General features: G+C 42.3%; 1 protein-coding gene across 17 annotated transcripts in view; it reads right to left on the bottom strand.

Moving 5' to 3' along the window:
* Positions 1-535: 535 nt before the first annotated feature.
* PLEKHA5 (pleckstrin homology domain containing A5) overlaps positions 536-12,130 on the bottom strand; it is a 240,472-nt gene continuing 228,877 nt past the window's right edge. For 11 of the 17 annotated variants that reach the window (XM_089769630.1, XM_089769580.1, XM_075897773.2 and 8 more), the window contains 6 exons: positions 11,727-11,936; positions 9,789-9,944; positions 8,757-8,878; positions 6,641-6,783; positions 4,766-4,850; positions 536-1,373 (listed from right to left, as the gene is read on the bottom strand). In XM_089769630.1, coding sequence (XP_089625756.1) covers positions 1,355-1,373; positions 4,766-4,850; positions 6,641-6,783; positions 8,757-8,878; positions 9,789-9,944; positions 11,727-11,936 — 735 coding nt within the window. In that variant the 3' untranslated portion in view covers positions 536-1,354. Of the gene's footprint in view, positions 1,374-4,745; positions 4,851-6,640; positions 6,784-8,756; positions 8,879-9,788; positions 9,945-11,726; positions 11,937-12,130 lie in introns of all 17 variants that reach the window. The other 6 variants (XM_075897764.2, XM_089769632.1, XM_075897805.2 and 3 more) reach the window with 1 other exon arrangement.

Below are 12,130 nucleotides of genomic sequence, written 5' to 3'. Positions count from 1 at the left end.
GGTGAAAGTGTGGGAGAACCAAGAACTGAACTCAAATTTCTTTTTGAGTACTAGGCCACAAGGCTGTGGTTTTGCTGTAGGCTGTGGTAGGAACCACTCCTTCCAGAAGAGCCAAGGTAGAATCCATTAAGAGTCTACCAATGCTGCTCTTGTTTGTAGCTGATGTCACACAGGCTACGTCTATACTACCACTTATTATGGCAAAACTTAGATCACTGAGGAGTGTGAATATTTAGTGAGGAAAGCTCCTCCTATCAACATAACTACCACCACTTGCTGGGGTGGATTAATTGCTTGGACAGGAAAGTTCTCTCTCATAGTGCACCTGAATCGGTACAGCTGTGCCACTGTAAGCACTCTAGTGTAGTGCTCAGATTTTAAGGCCAGGAAAAAACATCATTATTTCCTTCACATTGCAGACCAGAGCGTCCTCCAACCAATCCTGTAACAGGCTGATACTCTTATAAAGATGTGCTTCCCACACAAATACGGATGAGTACACTGTGCTTGCTAGAAGGAATACTACCCACAAAACTTTTAAGAACATCAACATTTATTTAACATGATAAAAAAAGAAATGAGATATGAACATTTGCATTTGAATAGTAAGTGGCTTCTTATACTTACATTGGATGTGCCCATTGTATAATATATACACAATGAACATAATTACATTTGTACACAAACTAAGTACTGGAATTGAAAACCTGCTTATTGCTGTACACCCCCTATTCCAACAAAGAGCCCAGTACCTCAAAATACCTACACTTCATTTTGTTTAAGAAAAAGTAAGCACAAACATTCATGTATATGTTGATAACAGTGTGGCAGTAACTGCTGATGCTGCAACCTGATCAAGAAATAATTACAGCTGAAACAGGACATACTTTACTCAACAATAATAAAAATGGCACATTTTAAATATATATAAAATTTTACAAATCAAATGTCAAAATACACTAGTGTTTAAAAAGTGTAAAACAAGGTTTAGTGGAGATACGTAAAAGAAATCGATCTGTTATGTAATCTAAAAGAAACAAAAATGCAAACTTATATGATTTCATAATTAATTCTGTAAATCAACTAAGGTTCTGACTTTTGCCTGCATACTAAAAGGAATATTTATGTGCATTGAAATCATAGCAGCAAGCTGGTATCGGAAGAACAATCTTCAGATTGTTGAATGTACATATGGGCCATTTAAAGCTGTCTTGGAATAAACGTTTTCCAGGAAGTGATAAAATGATGCTCTGTGGCCAAAAGCATCAGAACTATGAATTTCATAGATTTAAAATATACTCTACAATATCTTCTCATATTTCCATAGGTCCATACTCCTCAGCCATGAATTGTCTCAACAGAATCTGTTAGAGCTGAAAGACAGACATGGATCAAATTACTGCAGTTTACCAAAAAACTATAAAGCACCTCTTAGGATTAGGAATGGTGAGGCATTTCTGACCTCACTATGGCTATTCACAAAGTAAATTATATTATTTAAAAAAAAAATCTAAGAAAAATTAATTTCTACCACCTATTTTTTTAGACATTAAAGCTATTTGATAATTATGCACAAATACATTGAAATGAGGGGGTTTATTTGTACAAAGAGACATGTTAGGGTTTTATACTGTCACCATCAAAACAACAAGTTAAGTGCTTACCATGTAAAATTAATAGCAAAGTCCCTAAATGCAGATCCCAAGGACTGTCAAGGTTAGAAACAGGACACAGTACTCTCTATTTGCTATGATGTAATGCAATGTTTGGGATGAAAAATTCTAAATAAATTTAATCATACTTTATTAAACAGTGCATCAACATGCTTAAGATTTTATAATGAACTTGTAATATAGATGCAACATTTGTATTAGTGATGCCAGAAGAAGTACAATATAGAAAAAGTAATGTGTGAGGTAAGCTCTCTTTCCTTAGTCTTGTGATAGCACCATTTTCTTTTTCCAAATTCCACTGCCACAGTGCCATAAACATGATTTTATTAAGTATAAAAGCTCTTCAAAAATATGACTTTAGCCCTCTAAAAACCATCATGCATTTCCCAGACATTGTCTCAAAAGCTGATCATTCTTTGAATTGGAATGCCTCTCTCAAATTTTCAAGTCTTTCTATCGCAAAGGATTTTTACCCTACATTTTGTATCCCACTGATTATCTGAATTCCTGCTTTAAAAAATTAACAGGAGAGGAAACTTGTTCACAGTCTGGTATGCTTGCTATTTTGTGCGGGAAATTACAGCTCTTATGTTAGTCATGGGTAACAGCAATGCTCCTCACATTCAGACGTTTTAAATGTGTTGGGTAGTGATTAAGAAAGTTGTCTGACTGATAGCTGTGGAGAATGACCTCTAGTGGGCAGCAGCAGTGCAGTGGTTCTCTCTGCCCCGAATGCTTCATTGTGTTTCAACTAAATCTGCAGTAAAACTCCCATGGTCTGGCACCATCAGGAACCTAGAAGTGCTCCGGGTAGCCAGACCATTGGAGCTGCTCTGCTCCCAGCTTCCCTGATTCAGCCGCTGCTAAAATTGACCAGCGGCTGAATTGGGGAAGCCGGGGGCGGAGCAGCTGGAGTCCTGCCGGGTAGGTCCCATAGCGCTTCCCCTCGGGGCTGCGGGACCAACCCAGCAGCACCCCAGCTGTTCCTAATTCAGCCGCTGCTGAAACTGACCAGCGGCTGACTCCAGGAAGCCGGAGGCAGAGCAGCTCTGCTCGGGCTTCCTGGAATCAGCCCCTGATCAGTTTCAGCAGCAGCTGACTTGGGGACGCCTGGGGCAGAGCAGCTGGGGTGCTGCCGGGTTGGTCCAGTAGCGCTGAGGAGCGGCGCTGTGGGACCAACCTGGCAGCACCCCAACTACTCTGCCCCAGGCGTCCCTGAAAGTAGCTGGGGTGTTGCCGGGTTGGCCTCACCGCGCCAAGGGTCGGCGCCACCAGACCAACTCGGCAGCTCCAGTTGCTCTGCTGCAGGTGTCCCCGATTCAGCCCCTGCTGAAACTGACCAGCAGCGGCTGAATCAGGGACCCCTGGGGCAGAGCCGGACTATTGGAAGGGTGGGCTTTGAGAGGTCTGGGGTGACATCCCCCCAACCCCACCTCAGACCCCTGATAGCCTCCCCCCTTCCGATAGTCCGGCATATTTGATAATCCGGCACCCCCTGGGTCCTAAAGGTGCCGGATTATTGGAAGTTTATTGTAGTCAGGATTTTATTTTGACAAAACATTTTTCGATTGGAAACCACCAATTTATTGAAAAACTTTTTGTGGAAACCTATTATTTTCAATGGGAGTGGGGGAGAAGATGCCCACCCCAGAACAGTCAAATAGAGAGGTTAGTGCATTCTCCTAGGATGTACAAGACTCACGTTCAGAGAAACAGTTACTCACTTTAATTGTTATTTGAATGTGAATTCAACTTAGATGTGTGCTGGTGTACTGGCTACCATGAACCAAATAATTTTGCCTACAGTACCTGTAGCGGGGATAAACTCATGCCACTTGGCCACAGCTCCTCTCCTGGCTGTATGAGGCAACACAGTCTTGAACTCCCTCAGCTCCTTCACACAGAGTGTCCAAAGAATAGGATCCACAGCAGAGGGGCAGAGGTGGGTTGTGGAGTACACATTTGCATCACATCTCAAAGAACCACAGTTACAGTAACAGTTTCCTCTTTAAATGGAAAAACTTAAACAACAAATAGTCCTGCAGTGCCTTAAAGAATAAAACAAAAAATATAGACGGTATCATGAGCTTTTGTGGGCACAACCCACTTCCCACGAAAGCTCATGATACCATCTACATTTTTTGCTAGTCTCTAAGGTGCGGCAGGACCATTCGTTATTATTTAATTTTTTTCAGTAACAGACTAACATGGCTACCCCTCTGAAACTTTTGAATTCTTTTAAGTGGATGCATCTATGTATTCCACTTAAGTGCTCACAACCAATCCTTCTCCTTCCCCCAAGTAGACCTCAGAGTCTACCTAAACACAGACCACTTGACCCTTCCAATGATCTATATATGACAAACAGGCACAGTAAAGATTGGAACAGTTTAGTGCTGTCCAGACAGAAGGCTAGATATTGCCTGACATCTGATGTGTGGAGATGCTGCTCTTCTGGAGATGAAAGCATCTTGGGAAAGGACACAGGTACGTATGCCGCCTGGTTCAAATGAAGCTGAAAAACCACTTTAGATACAAATTTTGGATGTGGTAATAAAGTCATTTTGTCTTTACAGAATTGTATGTATGCAGGCTGACGGCAGAGCCTCCTACAGATAGGCTCTCCTTACAGATTCTATTGGAATCAGAAATGCAGTCTGAGACAAAAGTGAAAAGAGAGACGATAGCAGAGGCTGCTAAGAAAGAGAATGGTTGTTAGATTAGGAACCATACAGAGATATGATTCCAGCTAGGAGTGGTAAAAAGGAACAGATGGAGTTTAGGGGAATGTTATCTCATATAGTCAGAGAGGAGTTGTGGCCACAAGGTGTGAGTGGTGACCCTTTAAGGCTATTGCTTGGCAAAATTCTCCAGCTCCAATGTGCTAGGTGTACACACACACCAATTGAATACACAGCTGCACTCATGCCAAAGAATCAATATAGTCCTATTTAGTTTGATTGCTTGTTCAATATATACATCTTCACCCTACTTAATAAAATTGCCTATATGTGATTCTCAAAGAAATCACAGTATCCACAGAAAATAGCATGATGTGAAAAGCAGACGTACTTTTCTCAGACTATACACACATGAAATGTGATCCTTCTGTGAGCTGTGGTTGCATTGATGGAGCTGGTGATGGTGGGGACTCTGGTGAAGAGGGCTGACTTTTTCCTATAAAGAGAAATTAAACAAATATTAAAGAAGGCAAAAGTTATACAAATTGAAAATGTTTCAGGCAGCATGAAATTTGAGAGCAAGGTAAGTGTTAAGCAAGTAAAGGTTAAAATAACCTGAAGAAATCTTTTCAATCCATATTATATAGTAAAAATAACGCTATGTAAAAAAAAAGAATTTACACATTGTTCTTAAGATATTTGCTCACACCCAAGTTATTGATATAATGAATGCAAAACAGACACGGCACACAAGTTAATTATCACACAGTATAAGAAAGACAGAAATACTTTTTAATGAATATAAAAAGAATCATTTATGCAGATGATTAGACACAACCACAACCCTGTTATGCTCTCTAGCTAAGAGCAACTGTGATCACAAAGGATCTTTCCTACTCCTGACTTGAACTAAGTAGTCATGGTTAGAACTGTGCCGTTACTTTGTTTATTTATCCTTACGTAACATCTGAACTTCCTTATTTCTCCCTGGCACCAAACAACAATACTCATCACTGCAAGTATTGATCATTCCACCTGCCCATTTTTTATAAGCAATTTGGCCTTCCCCCAGTGCCCAAATCTTCTTGCAACCGTGTGCCATTAAGGTACTCACAAACACGCTGTCTTTTCCACTCTGGCATCCCTTTTGACCTCTTGAGACCCACACACCAACCTATTATTTTGCTGGTCCATAATCTAATGCCCCTGGGAAGCTATCTACTGCTTATTTGGCCCTCATCACTGGAGTATCTATGTTCCAGTCACAGGTCATACTTGCAAGGGTTGGGAAAGGAGATCAACATCAGAAAAGTGTGTGCTTAGAATACCATAAAATCACGAGTATAATGCGCACCTATGTATAATGCGCACACTGATTTTAGAATCTTAGCATAATGAAAAAACCCGAACTCCTATGTACAATGCGCACCCCATCGTACAGAAAAACAGGAGGTAAACTGTTTCCGAAGTCCAGAATTTCTTGGTCTCTACTAAACTGGAACAACATTTGATTATCCTTAAACCAGATTTGAAGCTACAGGGAAACGCGTGCGCAGCCCGGGGAGCTGGCGGCGGAGTTTGAAACCTTTCCCCCGCCCTTCCCAACAGCAGCCCGGGTGCTGTGGGCAGCAACATGGCCTGCCCTGCTGCGCCAGGAGCTGACCCACCAGCACCAAGCCCAGCCTTGCCTGCTTCCCGGAGGCGGCCCTAAGCTGCAGGCTCGCGGGAAGGAGGGACGTGCTGCTCCTACCTGCAGGCTCGCCTGGGAAATGCGCACGCAGTGGACAGCTACCCGTGCGCCATGCTGAGCTCATGCCTGCCACGGGGACCCCCAGGCGCAGCCTGAAGGAGCACCAGGCAGGCAGCGAGCCAGGGTGCTGCAGCCTGGCAGCGCCGCCGGCTCCTCGCCTTGTCCGGGAGCCTGGCAGGGTGGTGGCCCCCGTGCTGTGCTGCAGCGGGAAAGTTTCTGTTCGGAGGGGAGACGAGGGAAGGGGAGGGGGAGTTTAAAACTTTTAAAAATTGCTCCTATGTATAATGCGCACCCCAGCTTGGAGCCTTAAAAACCAGGAAAAAAGTGTGCATTATACTCGCAATTTTACGGTAGATGCCTTTGATGAGATGACCTATAGGAGAAACTCACATGGCTGACTGGAACCAGTAGCAAGGAGGTAGGCAAGTACTGTGAATACGTGCAGAGGATTGGGGAAGGTTTCCAAGAGGCAGACAGGGCACAATTTGCTCCAGCCAATTCATACTTCAGTGTAATGGACAATCTCTTTTCCATACCTGCGGTTTGATTTTCTCTCGAAGATTGTACAGCTAACTCAAAAGAAGAAACAATCTCTTCTTGTTCTTGAACACTGGCTGCTTCACTTTCTTTTGGATTGGTTTCATGTCTGTGCTTTGCAAGTTGTGCCTCATTCTGCAAGCTAGTTAAAAAAGTTGTTATTTTTAGAGGTCATTTAATCTAATTTCAGGCATTAACCATATTTATGTGCAACTGGAGTTCCAACACTCAATTTTCTTCTCTTAACCCAAATCCCTCTAATTGTGTTGTTTATATCAAATACATATTTCTGGAACCTGTAGTAACATATTGAAATCCTGAACCAAAGAAAAACTGTTTCAATCTTATAACATGAATTTTAGAGTAAAAAGAACATTAAGCTGCAAACTATATATGTTTTTTTCCCCCCTTTTCATATTCATACACTGAAAAAGATACCAAACCCTAAGCCATAGGAAGATGCACTGCATCATGAGAATGCGATCACGCTGTGGGAGAGCCTCACTCTACATGAAAAGTAAAACTCATTGGTCCAGCTTCCTGTCAGGCAATAACTACTTAAGAGGAGCCCTAATGCTCCATTACTACTCTGAAATGATGGAGCTGAAGGAAACCCTTCAAGGTGATGAAGTACCATCAGGCCATGGTTCTCAACCACAGGTATGCGTACCCTTGTGGGGAACACGTTCTTTCACAGGTTACATCAGCTCATTTAGGTATTTCCCAAGTTTTACAACATGCTACATAAAAAGCACCAACAAAGTCAGTGCAAACTAACTTTTCATGCAATGGTTTATTTATATTGCTCTACATACTATACACTGAAATGTAACTACAATATTAATATTCTAGTTTCATTATATAATTATGAAATAAAATGAGAAAAAAGCCCCTTTTGAAGTCACACTGTGTTGTGACACTTTCGTATTATTAAAGCTGATTTTCTAAGCAAGTAGTTTAAGTGCGGTGAAACTTGAGATACACAAAACAAATTAGACTTCTATGAGGGATAAAGTAGTCTGGGAAGATTGAGAACTCCTGTCCTGAGGGGTCAAATAAGTCTAGACTGCTTCTGCTCTGATGGCTTCCATCACAGTGCAAAGTACTTCAATAAAAAACTTGCCCTTGGACCCTTCAGTTGAGGCTTTTAACATGAATCTTATGGAAGCTTTGAGGCATCAAGGAAAGCTATTAAGCCCTCATCCTGAAAACATTGAGTAGATCTTGCATCCCAAAGCAAACCAAGAATTGTGAGCCCAAGCTACTTCAATTACTTCTGATTTAATTTTTAGAATTTGATCTAAGAACCAGTGTTGATCAAACTCCTTCCTTGTTACCAGTATGTGATAGGTGAACTCAGTGAATTCCTGGTTTCAGTAGGTAGCAGGAAATGATTCATGACGTCAATAAGTATAACAAGTTTGCTATGACTAGGAAGAAAAAAACTACACTGCATCCAGAATGTGTTATATTTTTATATTTCCTTCCATAGCTGTGTGTGCTGTGTTCTACTTCTCAGAAAAGTGAAGTCTGTGTTGGAGCCCCTGAGTAGAATGGACAAAGAATTTCCTGGAAGTACAAGAGGGGTAGGAGAATAATCTTAAGTATTTTAGTTCGTCTGTCAACATAGAAAAAGGAAACCTAAGAGAGAAATGAATAAGCAAAATAACTTTGGATAAGATTATTCATATCTAAAGAATTTATTTCCATGAACCACAAAGTTTAAAGCCTATCTGTATGTACACAGTCCATGACCTGATTCTATACCTGTTTCTACCAATGAATGCTGGACTGTGCTATTTCTTTGTGCTTACATTATGCAATCAAATATTACCATACAAACCATCTTGTATCGAATCTGTCCATGTCTAAAGAAAACATTTTTTCCCATTTTTCATACCACCTAACCATGCATATTTTTTCATTATACTTTTTATAGACAAAATAAAAATGTAATACATATATGTGCATGCCACCCCAACTACCTGCAATTCCCCTTTAGAGTTGTATAGAGGAATTAATCAAGCTTCCAAAGGAAGCAAAAATATCCACTATTAAACTGTAATTAACTATAGGACTGGTTAGATATGCAATTATCTTATTTTTATATATTACCTGACATCAACATTATGTGTTTTTCCCAATTCCTTTTGTTTTTCTACTCCTTCAGCATTCCCTTCTTCTGGATCAGCTATAACAGAGGTGTCTGCCAATAGCAGGTCATCGCTTTTTGTCAACTTTATAAAGAAAAGTTGAAAAATTTTAAGAAACATCTGTAAGTACACACTTTGAGAACATAGGACAGAGAACCAATTTTCAGAAAGTAAGCTTTGGCAAAAGAGCCAAATTTTGGCCTCAGGTAGTTTACACAGGCATAACTAAAGAACTGTGTTTATCTAATTTATATCAATACCATTACCTGGAGAATTACACAGGAGGAAATATGAAGAATTTGGCATACTGAATTCTGAGTGAGATCTAGAACTATCAGGGAACTCTCTAGAATCTGGATTGCAGTTTCTGTATTGTTTTCACACCTCCACTGCCACCCAAAATTAATACACTGCAGAGCAGCTTAGATAGAGTACTCAGTGTGAATGCTTTAGAAGTTCTGATTATATACAGCCATTTTCTGCATGAAGTAGTACACCTTCAAAAGCCTCAAATACTTAAGATATAGCAAGAAGGCTTCAAATAAAAGGTGTTTTAAAGAAAGATGATCAGTTGGTTTTAATAACTTGATTTTAAATTATTATTTTTTGGAAACTTGATAAGAAAAATGGCAAAGTAAAAGGAGAGGAAATGGGGAGCATCAGCAAAAAGAAAAAGGGGGATTATGAAAGAATATGGGCAAAAACAAATTTTTCATTAATAAACTTAAGTGTTCAATTATAAGGAGGCATGATTATATGGTGGTGGTTCTGACAGTTGTTAGCTCTATCAGTAAGCCATTAAAAACAGGGTGTAATGCAAGATAAATTTGACAAGTACCATTTTGATGATCACCACGTGTAATAATTATTGCCCAATTTCATTCTGTGTAAATTCTCTCTCCTCTTATTTTGATAAAAAATAATCTGATATGCTAGGTGCTATACAACTCAAAAATATGGGGTAGTATTGAACACTCTAAATATAACTTAATACCTCTTTAGTAAAATCAACATTCAGCTCTTCTGATCCTGCATTTCGTTGTGTTATTTCTTCTGTCAGAGATTTATGATTCTGTTCCAAATCATTCTCTCTTATGGCATTTTCTAATTCCTTAATGTTACTAGATACTATATCATCCTTTCTTCGATTCTGTAGAACAAATGTAATATATGGAGATACTTACAATAAAAATCAGTGTATCACTGCATACTCTTTTTCTGTTATGCTGACACCTCCATTATGACCTTTCAAACACTGGTAAAAGTTACTCAAACTTCTGACTACTTGATCACAATCCAAAAGTTTACCATCCCATTTCCTCATATGTGTGTCACGTTATTGTAATGAAATACAGTAAACTTCCGATAATCCGGCACCTTTAGGACCCAGGGGGTGCCAGATTATCAGATATGCCGGACTATTGGAAGGGGGGGCTATGAGGGGTCTGGGGTGGAGTGGGGATATGTGCCCCTTGGGTCTACAGGACCACCCGGCAGCACCCAAGCTGCTCTGCCCCAGGCGTCCCCAAGTCAGCCGCTGGTCAGTTTCAGCAGTGGCTGACTTGGGGATGCTTGGGACAGAGCAGCCGGGGTGCTGCTGGGTTGGTCCCCTAGCGCCACCCCTCGGGGATGTTGTGGTCCTTCCTGGTGACCAAAGGGCCTGAGGTGCGATGTGGGAACAGGCCCAAGGGGAAGCGGCGTGGGGCCCGGTGGCAGAGAGGCGGCACTGGCTGCGCACCAGGCCAGCCCTGGCGGCCCCCTGCTTGGGGGAAGCAACCACTGCACCATATCCCCTTCTGACAGCTGGATTTGGTGTGTGCTGCCCGCCTGCCCCTTCCTCGGCTATGCCCTGGGCAGCCACACCAGCACCAAGCCGCCGCAGTGGAAACCACTGCTGCAGCCCAGCAACCCTGAGACATCACAGAGGGGAAAGCCCAGCAGTGTTCAGAGCAGCTGCCATCCCAGAGGGTGAGGTAACTGGGGGGGAAAGGGGAGGAAGAGTGCCTGCCTCTGCACGGTAGTGTCCAGAGATTCCCCCTCTCACTGGATGGCTCCCCAGCCTTCTTTCCATCATCCATGTGTGTCCTCGGCCCCTCTCGTGCCCCCTCACAGACTCCCATCCCCCCTGTCCCAACCTGGCATCCCAAAAGAACCCCCTCTCTCTGACCTTCCCTACTGCCTCTTTCTCTGCTTCCTTTCCATTTTCTCTGCCCACAGACATCCCCTTTTCCCACTTCACAGACCCCAGCAATGCCACTTTTGCTGACTCTTCTCTCTAGGCAGCTACCCAGATCTTGCTGTCACAGCACCCGGGGTAGCCCTCCCCTCCCCTGGAAATTACTGAATATGGGGCTGGAGCCATTTTTTTGCTGGTTAAGTTGCCTATTTGTGGGAGGGGGGCAGGGTGTGCGCAGGAAGGGAGGAAAGGGGATAAGGGTGTATGTCAGGATGGGTAGTGCAGTAAGGGGGAGGGGAATGGTAGGAATATTGAGGAAGGAGGTGGGAATAGAAATAAGCAGTGGGGTGGGGACGGGGAGGGGTTTGGGAGGATAGGGTTGGTGTAAGAATGGAGGTGCGGGGAGGGATGGAAGGAGGAAGATGGAAGGGGGCTAGGAATGGAAATGGGAATGGGGGTGTAGGAATGGAGGAGGGTAGGCTGTGGGCCATGGACTATTTTATTGGAAGGTGGGGCAGGAGTGAGCAGGGGGGACTGGCTGGCGATTGAAGGGCATAAGCAGGTAGGATGGGCAGGAGTGGAGCAGTGTGCAAGTGACTTGAGGCCATGGAGAGTGCTGCTGAACTCAGTGCAAAAGCAGCCAGAGAGAGGGGGTCTGGTGAGTGTAGTGAGCATGGGGCACAGCCCCTTAGTTTTTCCAAATATAGATTTTCTTTATTCTAACATATTACTGTGTATCAAGGAATTTTGGCATACCTGAGCTAATTTATATGGATTATCCCTAACAAAGGATGAGCTCTGTAAAGGAGATGTATCTGAAATGCCAATAATATTTAGTCCCTTTTTCTTTTCTCTCAGACAAGCTTGTTGGTGTCTCTTTATTCTTTCCATCTGCTCCTCCACAGTCATTCGAGGTCGAGTGTTTTCTGCCAGACATAACTGCTCCACTGCACTTCTCGGCCTTTCCTTAGAAGAAAAGAACACTCTTTTTAAGAGAGTACTTTTTGGAGTAATATGAGCATATAGCATAGGTATTCGTTTTTTAAAAAAGCTCATACTGCACATACCTGCAGTTAGCCTAAATCTGGTATCTCCTGTACTAAGAATGGTCAATACGTCAAGTACCATCAGAAGTTTTAGGCCAGGATTTATCCACTGGA

Source organism: Pelodiscus sinensis, chromosome 1, assembly GCF_052426305.1.
Source record: "Pelodiscus sinensis isolate ZL-2025 chromosome 1, ASM5242630v1, whole genome shotgun sequence".
In the NCBI taxonomy this organism is placed as follows: domain Eukaryota; kingdom Metazoa; phylum Chordata; order Testudines; family Trionychidae; genus Pelodiscus; species Pelodiscus sinensis.
The sequence above is the reverse complement of the archived record's forward strand: the minus strand, read 5'-3'. Positions and strand labels throughout refer to the sequence as shown.